We start from the raw sequence: 15,526 nt of genomic DNA, 5'->3' as shown, positions 1-15,526 counted from the left end.
CTCGAGCAGTACATTTATGATTTCTTATAAATTCCTCTATAATCATACTCTTCTTCCCCCACAAACACGAGATCATAACTGATCATTTCTTTCCTTGCGCTGGGTTTTGCAGTGGGAACATGGAGGTCAAAAGTTGAAACTTAATAAGAGCAGGCGTCTCACTTCTGTAGTTTAGACTGTGGTTCTGCTTTCCTGTTCGGCGGGTGATTAAATTGATCTGAAGGTGGGTGAGGAAATAAAAGGAGATGCCTCTGTGCTCTCTAATAGCTCAGTACTGTGGGTTTCAGTTCAGCACCTCTGGAAGCGTCACAAAAGGGCAAGCATGTCAGCCTCTGCCACGCACCTTCTCGGGTTTTAAGTGGTGCCACGCTAACTTGAGTCCCATGCCAGTGTTGGACACCCAGCATAGGTGGCCGGTGCGTGTTCATCAGGCAGTGGGGCAACCCTTCTGTGTCTACTGCCCTGCCTGTCTGTGCCTAGGAGACAGTGAGGTGTGGACGGTTTGGGGCTGACGTGCACCAGGATTCTGCATCCTGGGTAACGTGTCCCAAATTAGGAAGGGTACATGGATGATGACCTAGATTCTCTGGTGTGTATATGGATAGTATTCCGGTAGGATTGCTGTCTTTGCCTCCCAGTGAATAGGCATTTAGCCCTAAATCAGCCAGAATGCGGAGTGAAAAGTGGGAACCTGAGATTAGAGGGAGAGCCTGGCTTACTGTGGGCCAGAAGGCTGGACACAGGGTGTGGGGGTGTTAGGGCCTGGTCCCAGCCCTCCCCACACGGGGCCCACGGCTGCCTGGCCCCGGTCAGCTCTCAGGCACTCTCAACTCACAGCTGAGCTCAGCCACCGTTTTCTTTCTTCGTGGCTCTGGTTTCTCTGAGAGGATGTATTGATCGAGCCTCCTGAGAATATGTAATTCCAACCAGCTCTTTCCCTTTCCCTCCCTCCTGTTGTTCCCGGCTTTTACCCTTTGCATCCCTGGGTCGCGGCATAGGGAAGGAATGGCCATGGGGGTCCCAGGGTATTGAACTCCTGCCCACAGCTCCCGCAGAACTTGCCTCTGCACATCCATCTCTGGGAGAGACGGAATTCCTGTCCCTTTCAAATGGGTTTTTGTTCAACACTGTGGCACTTCGATGCTTAGAGACTGATTTTGGAAATCCTTCATCCTGTCTTGCTACTGTTTTAATCAGTGGAGCATTCAGACCTTGCTTAATTGATGTCTTAATCCTGGGTTTAATGCCCAGAGGCAGTTTTGTGACCTGTGAATATTTAAGGAAAAGAAAAAAAAAAAAAAAGACTGCACAAATGAATCTCAGCCTGGTCCAGTTATTGTTGTTTCAGGCCTGTAGCCAGGGATTCTGGGCCTTCACCCCCTCCTCTCCCCTCCTCGCCCCTCCTCGCCCCTCCTCTCATGTGGGGCTACCTTTCTCCTTGAGCAGCCCCCTGATGTGGTGGTACTCACAGGCCTGGCCACGAGCAGGGGGCTCTGCCTGAGTGTCCTCACCTCCTGCACGCATCAAGCACCTCCTCTTGCTGCTAGAAGAGCCTGAACTGCCTTCTGCCCAGACATCTGGAGGGGCATCAGTGCCATCCTATCCTGAGCATTGTTGGTCCTCTGATGCTTCATGGAGGAGGTGACCTCCATCCTCTCCTGGGGACGGACACCTCGCAGGTGATGTTTCTAAGCCCCACCCCATACATCCTCAGGCTGGGCAAAGCTGGGACTCAGTATGACACTCAGCATCCTTCCGTCACTCCAAGGCTGTTGGATCTACAGAGGCCAAATCACGGCAGAATCCCCTTTCTTGCCTTTTTGTACGCGGCAGTAAAGGAAATAGCTTTCTCAGTCTCAGGGCAGCAAGTCTTCTTGCAGATGAGGAGAAACTGCAGAACACGGGAAAGCCTTACTGCTTCCTGCCACGATCCTAAAGACAGTTTCTCGTGCTTGTGTTGTGCAGTTAACAGGGCCAGGCTGAGACCTCCGGCACCAGGCAAGACATCAGCCCTAGAGCACCCATGGGCAGTCGGGTTAGCTGGCACACGCAGCTGTCTACTTTCAGGGCCCTTAAAACTTGGGTTCAACAGGGCCAGGCCTAGGCTCAACCAGGCCGGCTTCACTGGAGAACTGCGCTCTCAGGACAGTTCACTCTGGTTCTGTTTGATGGGGGTTTTTTGTGTTTTTTTTGTTTGTTTGTTTTTTAACACGACTGAAAATATAAATCCTGAGTGAATCAACTAGAGGCCGAGTTTGTCATCTTCCCCAAAGTGAAATTGGAAAAGGAAACAGGACTCTGGGCCTCAGATGGCTCGACATGCTTATCACTTCTGTTGGGAGGGAGCGTGGTTTTGGGCTCCCAGCGCCCTCTCTCCTTGGCTGGTGGAGTCTCTTCCCTGCTTATTTCAAGACTGAGGGTGTCCAGGCTGCAGAGAGGAGGGGAGTGGAGAGCCTGGGAAGTATATATGCTGCCGAAGCAAGTGTTAGAGCCTGTGAGGTGGGCTCCTGGGGCGCAATCACTGGGGCTGCCTCTTCCTACCTGTGTGGCAGGGGGCAGGCAGTGGTGGGGCGGGGTTAGGCTGCTGAGGCCTGGGGAGGCTGTTTCTCCCTGTCCCGCCCCGAACCTGCCAGGCTGGGTGACATCCCACGCTGACCTGGGGAACAACCCAGGGTGGGCGAGATGGGGGAGGCCTCTTTTTCTTTTTCAGATGAGCCATTCTCTCTCCTGGTTGGAAGTAAGGTGTTTTCCAGCTTTGGTTTTAATGCCCAGGTCCTGTCTGTCTGCTCTGGGCCAGTCACTGTTCTGGCTCTGGGACCCTGCGCTCCGGGACTGTGGGCTTTTAAAGAGAGACTTAAATGAAAAAGAAATTACAAGCATGATCGCTTACTGCACAGGGGATAGAGGGAAGGGATTTTTCCTGGTGAGGGACTGGATGGAACCAACCCTGAGAAAGGGGCATTACAAGTGAAAGCCAGAGAATGAAAGGGCAAAAAGCAGTTCCAGGCAGAGGGGTCCCTGGTGGGGGACAGGGAAGGAGGCTGTAGTTAGGTGATGGAGATAGGTCAGGTGGGCACCGGAGAGCCTCAGGGTCACCAGATAGGTTTTGTTGTTGTTGTTTTTTAACTGAAGTAGACCCTGATGCTGGGAAGGATTGAAGGCAGGAGGAGAAGGGGACTACAGAGGATGAGGTGGTTGGATGGCATCACGGACTCAACGGACATGAGCTTGAGCAAGCTCTGGGAGATGGTGAAGGACAGGGAATCCTGGCGTGCTAGCAGTTCATAGGGTTGCAAAGAGTTGGACACGACTGAGCGACTGAACGACGATAGTTGACTTACAGTGTCGTGTTAGTTTCAGGCATCCAGCACAGTGATCCAGTTATTTTCCACACACACATATATTCCCTTATAGGTTATTACAAAATCTTGAGTATGGGTCCTTGCTTTAACTGCGTCTGGACATCTGGGGACTACTAAAGGTTTTAAGCCCAGGAATGCCTGGTCATATTTGCACTGTCTGAAGATCCACAGCTGTGGTCCAGGAAGCAGACAGGGCTGGAGGCCAGAAGAGCCAGGAGAAGTGGTCCAGGCTGGAGAGAGAGGGGTGGGGCAAAGAGAAAGGGGAGGCACGAGAGGTTGCAGAGGTGGGATCATAGCCCTTGGTCATCAGCTGGATGTGGGAGTGATGAACGGATGAGAGAGAGGTCGCCCAGGTCCGTGTGTTAGGCATTGGGGATGGGGAGCTGTGGCTGGAGGTGGGAGCTCAAGGAAGGGTAGGAGTCTCTCCCCCGCTGAGCTGGGAGTGCCTTGGGAGTCCTGCAGGTAGTGTGCAGCTGAGAGGCCTATACCCGAGCCAGGGGTTTGGGAGCAGGTTGTGCGGCAAAGCTCGGGGGCAGCGGGGTGGGGGGGGGGCGGTAGGAAGGGGAGGACCCAAGAGAGATGGAGGAGGTGAGGCAGCTGAGGATGAGCCAGGGGAGGCAGGCGTCATGGTGCCTCTTGCTTTCAGGAGGTCACTGATGCCTCTGGGCTTGTGAGAAGGTCATCATCCCACACATTGGTGGTTGGAGAGCTGGGAGAGTGATGGGGGCCTGAAGGGGACAAGCCAGGGAAGAGGCTCATAAAACCTCTTCTCCTGGGGCAAGGACTGTCCGGGTTTCCTTTCTGGAAACGGGGCCAGGAGGTGGGGAGAAAGCTTGGCCAGAGGAGGTGAGCAGCCATGGAGCTTCCAGGAAGAGCGGCAGGTGCTGAGCCCAGGTTTGCATCTTGCAGGGCTGAGCCTCACTGGTAAGAGGGCACGCCTTCCCTTTTACCGGGTGGGGGTGCGTGTTGGGGGGATGGCTTGGGAGTTTGGAGAAGAGGTGCGAACACACCTGCCTACAGGCTTCTGCATTCTCCAGGAGGTAGGAGGTGAGTTCATTCATGTGAAAAGGAGCCCTAGGAGGTCTCCGTGGTGGAGGAAGTCGAGAGCAGCCTGCACGCTCTGCTCTGAATCCTGGCAGAGCTAGAGCATTGGAGGCCAGTGGCAGTGGCGCCATCTGTCCTCCCGGCCGATTGGTTTCCGTTCACCCCTCCTGTCCTACACACACAGGCCTGGGCTAGGGCTGGTGCCTCTTGGGGCTTTGGCCAAGCTCGTGCTGATGGAAGGGCACAGAGCCTAGGGGTTTAAGCAGCAGCAAGAGTGTGGCTAGAGCAGTGGACCAGGCTGAAGAGAGAGGTGGAAGGTCAGAGGCTGGGCAGCCTGGGCCTGGTCCCCGCGGGTGTTGTCACTCTGGTCATTACTGCATCGGAGAATAGAGAGGTCTGCTCCCCCTCACAGATCTTAGGGCTGGTGCTAAGCAGGGCAGGATCAGAGCACCAGGGGCCGCTAGGTTATCCTGCGAGTGGATTTGGACCTCACCCTCCGGGGCACAGGAGCCAGCTTCTGGTTCCCCCAGGTGGCACTGCTCACAGCATCTGGAGGTGGAGCCAGAGCACCTTTATGATGATAAAGAGCAGGCTGAGACTTCCGGGTCTGGTCCCCAATAAAGAAGGTGTGTTTGTTTGGACAGAGTCTCAGTGGGTGGGTGGTTGATCTTTCCCCTGTTCCCCCAGAAGGTTTTATAGGCTTAGGAAGGTGTCCCTGTGCTTTGCAATGCCTGCCTTCCTTCCTGGTGACAAATGACTGGTGGCTGTCCAGCTGGGCACCATGGAGACAGTGTGTGTTGGGGATTGCATCTGGTGGAGGTGGGTGCTCCATGCCATCCTCGGCCACCTTGGCTGAGACTAGCTCAGAGCCACCAGGCTTCAGAGGACAGTGGTTAGACCAGGTGCATTCTGGACGGAAGGGCAGGCGTTAATCTGTCACCATGACAGTATTCTGTGCTGATCTCGTTTTTGGCCGTGTCGGGTCTCAGTTGCGGCACGGGGGATCTTCCATTGCAGCACACGGACTCTCTCGTTGTGGCACGCAGACTCTCTTGTTGCAGTGCACAGGCTTAGCTGCTCTGTGGCACGTGGGATCTTAGTTCCCCCACCAAGGATGGAACCTATGTCCCATGCATTGGAAAGCAGATTCTTAACCCCTGGGCCACCAGGGAAGTCCCCTACCATGCTGATCTTGAGGGGGCTTGAGCATGTTCCCATTGTGAGAGGAGAGGTGGCTCTGTGGGCCCTTTGGTGAAGCCAGGTCACCTTTCATAAAGGGAGCAGACTTCGCCATCAGGAATGCACCAAGGACTCCACGCACATAAGGGCTGGACCGGGCTGCTGTTTAAACGCTCGTGACCTACAGTTGCTTATTTCAAATGAGTAGAAATAGAAAATGAATATTTATTTAGCTTCTCTACAGGAGTCTGACTTAGGCTTGGGATTGGTTGCAGAGACCAGAAACCGAACCAAATTTGGGCAACTAACGTGAGTTTATTGGGAGGACCCCCCCTGGAGTGCAGCTGGCAGAAGGCACAGTTGAGCCTTGAGGGCATAGCAGGGTGTCTTTGTTACATTGCCCGCCCCGTCCCTGTTCCCACCATGACCCTGTCTCACGCTAGGGGCCTGAGTCACGTGTTTCAAAGGCTGCCTGACCTGCAGGCTAGGTGAGGAGGAAATGGGAGAACTCTTCGGCCATCTGGGCAGAGTCCTAGGAGTCACCACACTTAAGATTCAGGTCCAGCAGCCTTGCCATGCTGGAGGAGAGCCCTTCAACCCACTCTGATATTTTTGCCTGGAGAATGCCATGACAGAGGAGTCTGGCGGGCTACGGCCCACAGGATCACAAAGAGTCAAACACAACTGAACTTGGCGTGCATGCGTGCAGTGTTACCTGCACACATATTCCCATTTACAATACAGTAGCTATATTTCCATTTGGAGAAGGAAATGGCAACCCACTCCAGTGTTCTTGCCTGGAGAATCCCAGAGACAGTGGGCCCCTTTCTATGGGGTTGCACAGAGTCAGACACAACTGAAGCGACTTAGCAGTAGCAGCAGCTGTATTCCCATTTAATGGATGAGGAAGCTGAGTCCAGATGAGGCAAGCTGTCTCTGGCTACCCACAGTGGCTTCCCAATCTCATCACTGGAAACAGCCTGCACTCCTGAGGCTGGCATTGGGTGTGGAGGGCAAGTTTATTATCCCTGAGGCTTGGTGGCCCATCCTCTGCCCACCTCCATGCCCAGGCAGCCCATCTGCAGCCCCAGGCTCCTCTTCAGGCGGTGCAGGGTCTCCTGGAGGGGTCGGCCAGCTCCCACTGGACGTCGCTGACTTGCTCCTTTGTTTCTCTCCTCTCTGCAGCCGAGTCTTCAAGACGGACATGGAGCTGGAGGTTTTGCGCTACACCAATAAAATCTCCAGTGAGGCCCACCGGGAGGTAAGCTGGGCGCTGGCTCGTTGGACCTGCCATTCGGGACGGCCAGGGAAGCAGCCTTGCTCGGTGTGGGCCGAGAGGGGAGTGTTGAGATGGATGGTCTTGGGGTGGCACTGGTCCCCAGGCCACACCAGCAGGCAGGAAGTGCCTCTGCAGGCCGGATGCACAGTGCTGGCTTCTTACTGTTCCCCAGTAGGGACAGGACATGCAGGACAGAGACTCTGGCCGTTTCTCACATTAAAACTCCCACTCTCAGAGAATTTCCCGACAAGAAGTACCCTCTTCTGAGAGAATAGGACTCTCCCTCCTGGCATCCTGGCTGTCCCAGCTCCTTTGAAAGAATCTGTGGTCCTTGGGACTTCCTGGTGGTCCAGTGGTTAAGAGACCACCTTCCAATGCAGGGGGGTGGGTTCGCTCCCTGGTCGAGGAACTAAGATCCCACATGCCACAGGGTGTGGCCAAAAGTTTAAATAAATAAATAAAACCCGTTAAAAAAAATAATCTGTGGTCCTTACCCACGAATCAAAGCACATTTATTACCATCATACATTTTCTGAAAACCCTCTCACATGGTTTTTTCCCAGATCTTTCCACTTTCCCCGAAGGAAGTTTATTTCCCAAAATGAGTCTGGTTGAGTGGACTAGCCCAGTGCCTACTCACTGACCTTTGTAGCCTTGTGTCAGGAGACGGATGGGGATCCTAGGGAGCAACAGAATCTGTTGTTCCAGTTCATGTTGTCTGTGTTTTATAAGGAGGGAAACCTTCTAGGATAGTTGCCATGGCCTCCTGAGCATTAAGTATTCACCCAACACTTCTTGGTTAAATCTTCACTCGCCTGCCGAGGTGTTTATTGACTGCTGAATAGAAGTGCTCTGGAGTGGTTTAAATAAACTGTATGAGTTTGGAGCTTTAAAAAGAAAGTTCTAATTTGTCACATTTCTGCACCACTGTGTGCACGTATCTTTCTTTTTTTTAAAGAAGTGATTCTTTGGAAAAAGTGCTATACATTATTTATAAGGCAGTGTTACTTATCTCCTTAATACAAATGTCTTTGCTTAATATCCGTCCTCCAGGTAATGAAGGCTGTAAAAGTGGGAATGAAAGAATATGAGATGGAAAGGTAAGCTGCTGTGTTTCTCTGGGTAAAGATTAAAATGTAAAAAGCAGTAATTGATGTTCCCCGAGGGAGTGACAGATGAGGCACCGCGGCCGGCGCACAGATTGAGCGGGGATTAGGGGCAGACACAACGTCATGGGCAGAGAGGATTTCTCTCCTGACTGGGGCCACCTCCCTGCCTCTTGGCAGAGTGTTTGATGGTAATGGTCTTTGATTACTTTTCAGGGTGGTTTAGTGCCCCAGCATTCCACTCTTGGACTTTCTGCCATTTGTGGGAAACTTTACCAAATAGCTGCTATTGTGACTCTGAAAGCCGCTAGTAAAACAGCTTGCCATTTTTATGTGTAAACACTGCCATTATGTCTGCTGTGCTTGGACGACTGGGTCAAGGGATGGTTAAGTGGCTCATAAAGCGTTCTGGAGAGCTCCGTCGTCCTGTGGCTCCAATTAGGCTGAGCCTGTTGCCACCCGGGGGCCTTGAGGTGGGGTGGGGGCTGCCCCTCTATCCTGGGTGTGGCCCAGCCAGTTGCTCAGCCGCACTCCGGGACCCAGAGGTCAGCGGGCTGCTCCCCAGGGCGTGAAGAAGCCCTGGAGTCAGCCCCAAGCTGCCCCAGTGGCTGCCCTCCCAGCCCGCTCCCGGGGCAGGAAGCCTCCATTCCCAAGTCTCCCACTAGTGGCCACACCACCTAGGGGCCCCCTCCTGTGCAGAGAGGACACTGAAGAGGCTGCCACTTCTCCGCAAGTGACACGATAAGAAATGCGTGCTTTGTCTCTACCACCAGTTCCTGGCACAGAGCTGTACAACCTTTGAAATCCCCTCATAGAGAGAAGCATATGGTTATTTACAATAAGCCCCTTTCCACCACACCTGAGTTTATACTAATGAGTGAGTGAGTGTGAAAGTTGCTCAGTCATGTCCGACTCTGACCCCCTGGACTACACAGTCCATGGAATTCTCCAGGCACTAGAGTGGGTAGCCTTTCCCTTCTTCAGGGGATCTTCCCAACCCAGGGATTAAACCCAGGCCTCCTGCATTGCAGGCGGATTCTTTACCAGCTGAGCCACAAGGGAAGCCCAAGAATACTAGATTAGGTAGCCTATCCCTTCTCCAGCGGATCTTCCTGACCCAGGAATCGAACCAGGATCTCCTGCATTGCAGGCAAATTCTTTACCAGCTGAGCCCTCAGGGAAGCCCCTTATATTAATGAAGGACCCTCAGAGTGGGAGGAGAGGCACTAGAGATTGAGACTGAGTTCTGACTGTGATTTAATCAGTCGTGTATCTAAGGAGGTAATGGCACTTCCGTAAAAGCCCTAAACCACAGGGTTCGGAAAGCATCTCGGTTGGCGAACGTGGGGGTGGTGGGAGGGGGGTGCCCCTGGAGAGGGTTTGGAAGCTCTGCCCTTCCCCCGACACCTGGCCTTGTGCTGCTGTCCCATTCAGCCCTTGCTGAGTTTTATCCTTCATAATAAAGTGGTTGTAGCAAGTAAAGCACTTTCCCGAGCTCTGCAAGCCATGCTGGCAGACTGAAACCCAAGGCGAGGCTTGGGAACCCCTGATTTCAGGCTGATCAGAGTTTGGTAAAAGGGGCCTGGGCTTGGGCTTGGTGCCTGCAGAGGGGCCAGTTCTGTGGTATGGAGCCCTTAATCTGTGGCGTCTGCAACTAACTATGGCAGGCAGTGTCAGAAGGTGCACCGAGAACTGGAGAATTGCTTAGTGTGGAAAACCCACTTATTTGATGTCAGAAATATTGTGAGCACAAAAAAATGTTTTACCCTGTACCATCCATCCTGGGCTGCACCTTCCTGCCTGGCCTTGTAAGAGGCTCCCCATACCCCCTTGCAGGGCCCAAGTCTACCCAAGGTGCCCTCGGGGTTGGCCTGCCTCCACACCCCTAGCCTATTCTGACAGCCCACTTCATCAGTTCAGGGTGAGGGTGAGGTGCAGACAGAGTCAGCTGTGGGCATCGTGGACATTCATGGTCATCCTCATCCTGGGCTTTGGGGCTAGGCATCTTTTTTTCCGAAGTTTAATAACCTGTAAAGGAGTCCTCTGTATTTCCTCTCTTTTTATCCTGGGAGATAAGAGGTTAACATGGCCTCAGAGGCCCCGCTGCTGTGACTTCCCACAAGAGGGCACAGAACTGGTGAGTCTTCAGGGACCCAGCTCTGTCACTCCTGCCAGAGGAGGACTCTTGGTTCCCCGTGGTCTTCTGCTGAAATATGGTATCTGCCCTGGGATTCCTATGGGTGTGGGCCCTGGGTAAGGGGTCAGCCACTTGAAATAACTCCTGCTCCCTAACTCCCTGACCCCAGGCAATAGAGGTCTGTTTTTTTTTTCTTTTAATGAGAAATTTCAAATGCTCCCCAAGTAGACTCATTGGAAAAGACCCTGATGCTGGGAAAGATTGAAGGCAAAAGGAGAAGAGGACTGCAGAGGATGAGATGTTAGATAGCATCACCGACTCAGTGGACATGAGTTTGAGCAAACTCCAGGAGACAGTGAAGGACAGGGAAGCCCGGCGGGCTGCCGTCCGTGGTGTCCCAAAGAGTCAGACATGACTGAGCGACTGAACAACAGGAGCTACAGAGGGGTGTAATGAACACCCAAGGCCCCGTCAGGGCTTTTGTTTAGTTCTGTTTTGCTGGAGTGTTTAAAACCAAACCCCAGACTTGGAGTCATCTCACCTGTAAATATGTCAGCGGGTGTCTCAGTGGACGAGGGTACTTTTTTCCTTTTCACATAACCACTAAGTAAGTTAACAGTCATCTTTAATATTACGAGTGTCTAGGTCCCATTGTCTCAAGCTGTCCTTTTAGAGTTGGTCTGTGTGAGGTGGGATTCAGCATCTACATGTTGCTGCAGTTTGAAGGAGAGCCTCTTGACAAGCTGAGCTCTGGTGAGAGCTTACATCTGTCTATACACTGCTTGGTCTCCCCCCTGCCCCCCGCCCCTGCCCTGCCCCCTACCCGTCCCAGGCTGGCCCCACTGCCGCCACCTCTGTGGATTGGGGCGGCCCTCTGAGAAACGACCCTGAGGCTCTGGGCCAGAAGCAGCCACTCTGAGGGTGATGAGGGGCATTAGTCCAGCTCAAGTGCCAGGTGGGTGCACTGTTGTGCACCTACTGTGTGCTGTGCCCCCTCTGCAGCTGGCCCTGGGGGATACAGATGGGAAGTGGTGCCTGCCCTCGGGGCCTCAGCCAGGCAGGGCAGGGGGGCATCTGATCTGTGGGTCCCTGGACCCTGAGAGCAGGGGCTTCCTGGGGTGGAGGGTGGGGGCGATTTTCCCTCTGGAGAAAAGCTGAGGCAGAGATGATGGCGATAAGAGATGGAGTCTGTTCCTGAAGGGCATGCGGGATGGGAGAGGCAGGACAGGTGACCCTGGGGAGCAGATGATGTTGCCCCTGCAACTAGAGGCAATGGGAAGGTAGTTGTCCTGGGAAAGATTGAAGGTGGAGGAGAAGGGGACAACAGAGGATGAGACAGTTGGATGGCATCACCAACTCGATGGACATGAGTTTGAACAAGCTCTGGGAGTTGGTGATGGACAGGGAAGCCTGGCGTGCTGCAGTCCATGGGGTCGCAAAGAGTCAGACACTACTGAGCGACTGAACTGAGCTGTCCTGGGACACTGTCGCATCTTGGGGTGTCTCTGGCCAGATTTGAGGAGGGCACCCCCTACTGCTGGTGTCACCGCTCAGTCTTCAGCAGTGAGGTGGGCACACATCTCTGCCTCAGGCTCGCTCTCCCCACAGGCATGTCTCTGTCATGGCCCGGGATGCTGTTTTGTGGCCTGTGTCCTTGGAGCCTAGGAACTTCCCCTTAGAGGCCCCAGCATCTCATTAATCTGCAGCGTTCTCCCCTCAGTCGGCGTCAGGAAATACACGTGGGTCAGTTAGATGGATGGGTGCTCGAGAGGAGAAAACGTCCTGAACTACTTTTCTCCTGTCCTCTCTGCCGGCTGTAAACTTCAGCATTCTTCTCTTGACTGAGTGGGAGTGTGAGATCTCGTCTGAAGCAGGTGGAGGTTCCCCTGGAGGTGTGGTGGTCATTACACAGGCTGGACTAATGCCCGGGATGGTCCAAGGCAGCGACTTCCCTGCAGGCCACCGACCCCTGGGTTGGAAGTGTCCCTAGAATCTTCTGGACGTTCTGCTGGGAGCGTGGCCAAGCCCCAGCCCATGGATGGGCTGCTGGCCAGGAGACCTGGTTCTAAGCCTCATCTTCTTGTTCTGTTTCATCATCAAAGGTTTGTCATAAAATCTTCAGGGCACATTAGAAAAATGGAAGCGACCCGCTGCCATTTAGTAAGACCCCCCCCTCCTCCGCGCTGTGCCTGTGAGCAGGGTTCCAGAGGAAATGGAAATCGGTTTCCACAATTGAGGTGTCGTAAATTGTGTTAAACTGATGAGACGTTAATGTTTGGGTAAATCGGGCGCTAACGGCATCTGACTGCAGGCCCAGTCAGGCAGCACGCTTTACCGCCCCATATTATTTAATGTTAGTGGCGTCACCGGCTTGTAGCGGCCGGCGTGGGGCTGGCAGCTGAATCAATTACCTGCAAACACTAATTTAGAGCACGCTCAATTGGCTGTGTAAGCAGGTCCGGGTTCACGTTTGCCATGAGGAGATTAATAACTTGACGTTTTTTGACAGTCTGGGGCCTTAATTGAAATTGCACTCTCTTTCTCTCCAAGCGGTGAATGGGGGCATTTCGGGCCCTTTCCCGGCAGCTTCCGTGGGGGCTGTGGGTGTCACTGACTAGGCAGAGGGGTCTGTGAGGGCTACAAGGGAGAAGCACGGTGCTGGCCTTCTCCCCTGGCTCGGGTCCTTCTTGGCAGACCCCCGACCCTGTCTGGAGACCCCTGGCAGGGCCTGATTTTCCCTGTGCTCCGCCGCAGACGGCAGCCCACAGTAAGAGTCTCCTGTCTTCTTCCAGCCATTTGTTGGTGACCAGCTGCCCGGCCGGGCTGCTCTGTGCTCAGAGTGGCCTTGCTTCTTCCTGCCCTTTGGTCAGAGGGAGGAAGTCACAGTTCTGTGTGTTCTGTGTGCCCACTGCGCCTGGACTGGAGGTGGGGAGATGGGACCTGGCCTGAGGGGCTTCTCCCCAGGGGTGCAGGGGGGCTCCCCCCCATATGCAACCCCCACACATGCACGTCACACAGACACACCACACCACTCATATCTCACACACACACACACACACACACACACACACACACACTCTTATCACATGTCCTGTCTCACAAGCACCCCACCACTTACACCACACACACATTCCCCACTACTCACACCACATATCCCACACATGCACACACACACACTCCACCACATACTCTGCAACACATCCTCCCACAAACTCCCCGTCGCTCACACCACACCCCCCGCACCATATATTCCACAAACTCACATCCTATCACATATGCGTACACACCCAGCACTCATACCACACACACCCCCCCAGCTCTCACATCACATATCACACACCTCACACACACACACACTCCACCACATACTCTGCAACACATCCTCCCACAAACTCCCCATCACTCACACCACACACACACACACACACACACACCCGCACCATATATTCCACAAACTCACATCCCATCACATATGCATACACACCCAGCATTCATACCACACACACCCCCCAGCTCTCACATCACATATCACACACCTCACACACACACACAGTCCACCACATACTCTCCCACACACTTGCACTGCAACACACACTCCCTCACAAACTCACATCCCGTCATACACACACACACCCCCCACTGCTCATACCACACCCAAACACCCCACCCCACACACGCATGCCACACATATACCACGCGCCACACCATACACTCACACATGAATTCCCTCCAAGCCATGTGTTGCCAGATCTGGCGATTGAGCTTTCAGTTTACCCACCCCAGGGAATAGGCTGCAAAAATAAAAACAAAAACCCTTGCTGTGTTCTTGTTAAACAAGGCCTATGTTGTTTGTTTTTCCTGAGGATTAGAAAGTGTTACTCCAGTGAGGATAATTGGAAGGTGGGAGAGTTTACAGGAAGCCTCACAACCCTATGAACCTGTGGTGATTGTGGCCGCAGAGAGCGTAGGCAGGTGTGGAGAGGTCTCTCTCCCTCCCAGGCCTTGCCTGCACAGCTGACCCTGACTCCCCCCACCCCGCCGCCCAAATTCTCTGCAGTGCCACCCCGCCCTCACCGGTCTGGACCAGCTTCTCAGACCTGCAGAAGCTGCGTCTCCCGCTCTCGGCCTGTGGCCCTCTTCTTTCTCTGCCATCCCTCGTGGTGCACCTCGTGGCCCCTGAGGGCCCATCTCCTAAACTCTTGGGCCTGCCTGGTCCTCCTCCTGCTCTGGGTCTTCCCCTGGGCTCTCCCTGCCCAGCGTGGAGGGCAGGCATGGCCCCGTGTGTCTTTGGCCACCCCATGGGTCTCGCTGGAGGTCCAGGCTTCATCAGTGATGCACATCACCAAGAGGCCCTGATTGCTTCCTGCTTTCCTGGAGGGTCTGGAGACGTTACCTGGAGTGATCCAACCTCATGTGGTCTCAGCCTGGACGAGCTTGGGCTCTGTGAGACTGCCCTCTGTTTATTACCCTGGGAAGGTACTAGACTTTTGCCTGGGGCCTCTGGGGCAGGCCTGGGTCCAGGCAACCTCTGAGACTAGAGCCGCTAGGTAAGTACAGGTGTAATGGGCCCTCTCCGTGGGCCTGGGTGCTGTCCGAGCAGTGAGTACCTCGCACCTCCACAGCAGGTACCACTCACTCTCGCCCACCACCGTGAGGGATGAGGCTGTGGCCTGGCCCACTGAGACCCCCACGTCTGATGTGGCCAAACCGGCTCTTTGCCTTGTGCTGTGTGAGGCAGTGCGGGTTTCCTGCCAGCACTTCCTCGGCTGTTGGAGATGGACCACACACAGCCCACCACGCGGGGGTCAGGAAACCCCCATCTGTTCGGTGCACCCCTCAGGAAGGCCGTCCATGAGTCCTGCCCCCCTACCAGCCGTGCACGCCTTGGTGTTCGAGCTGAGCCCTTTCTGAGAAGTCAGAGCTGTCTTGCGTGGAGAATTCCTGGAATTCTGAACAGACTTGACCTCACCCTGAGCCACCCAGTATCAGAGAAGGGAACTATGAGTCTCTGCAAAGTCCGGTGTCTCTACAAAGTCTGGAGTGTAGGTGGCCCTTGAGGCTGGAAGGCTGTGGGGATCTGTGGCTTGAAGTCTGGATAGCTCATTTTGGTTGAAAAATAACTGAGAAATGGGCACATTTAGGACATAAACCAAGTGTCTGGTAAGTGGCTCAGACTGTAAAGAATCTCCCTGCAATGCAGGAGACACTGGTTAGATCCCTGGGTCGGGAAAATCCTCTAGAGATTGGAATGGCAATCTACTTCAGTATTCCTGCCTGGGAAATCCCATGGACAGAGGACCCTGGTAGGCTACAGTCCATGGGGTCGAAAAGAGTCAGACATGAGTGAGTGACTAACACTTTCACTTTCAGGACAGAAACTAGACTGCTTGCTATTCAGCCAGAAAGCTCAGCAAAGAAC

At 54.0% G+C, this 15,526-nt stretch overlaps 1 protein-coding gene across 1 annotated transcript in view; it reads left to right on the top strand.

Annotated features, from left to right (window-relative positions):
* Positions 1–15,526, top strand: part of PEPD (peptidase D) — a 120,020-nt gene that overhangs the window by 37,383 nt on the left and 67,111 nt on the right. Inside the window, exons 8-9 of the mRNA XM_069550313.1 lie at positions 6,771–6,846; positions 7,918–7,964. Of these exons, the coding sequence (XP_069406414.1) occupies positions 6,771–6,846; positions 7,918–7,964 (123 nt within the window). The remainder of the gene's footprint in view (positions 1–6,770; positions 6,847–7,917; positions 7,965–15,526) is intronic.

This window comes from Ovis canadensis, chromosome 14 (genome assembly GCF_042477335.2).
Source record: "Ovis canadensis isolate MfBH-ARS-UI-01 breed Bighorn chromosome 14, ARS-UI_OviCan_v2, whole genome shotgun sequence".
Taxonomy (NCBI): Eukaryota; Metazoa; Chordata; class Mammalia; order Artiodactyla; family Bovidae; genus Ovis; species Ovis canadensis.
This window is presented reverse-complemented; position numbering and strand designations above follow the sequence as displayed.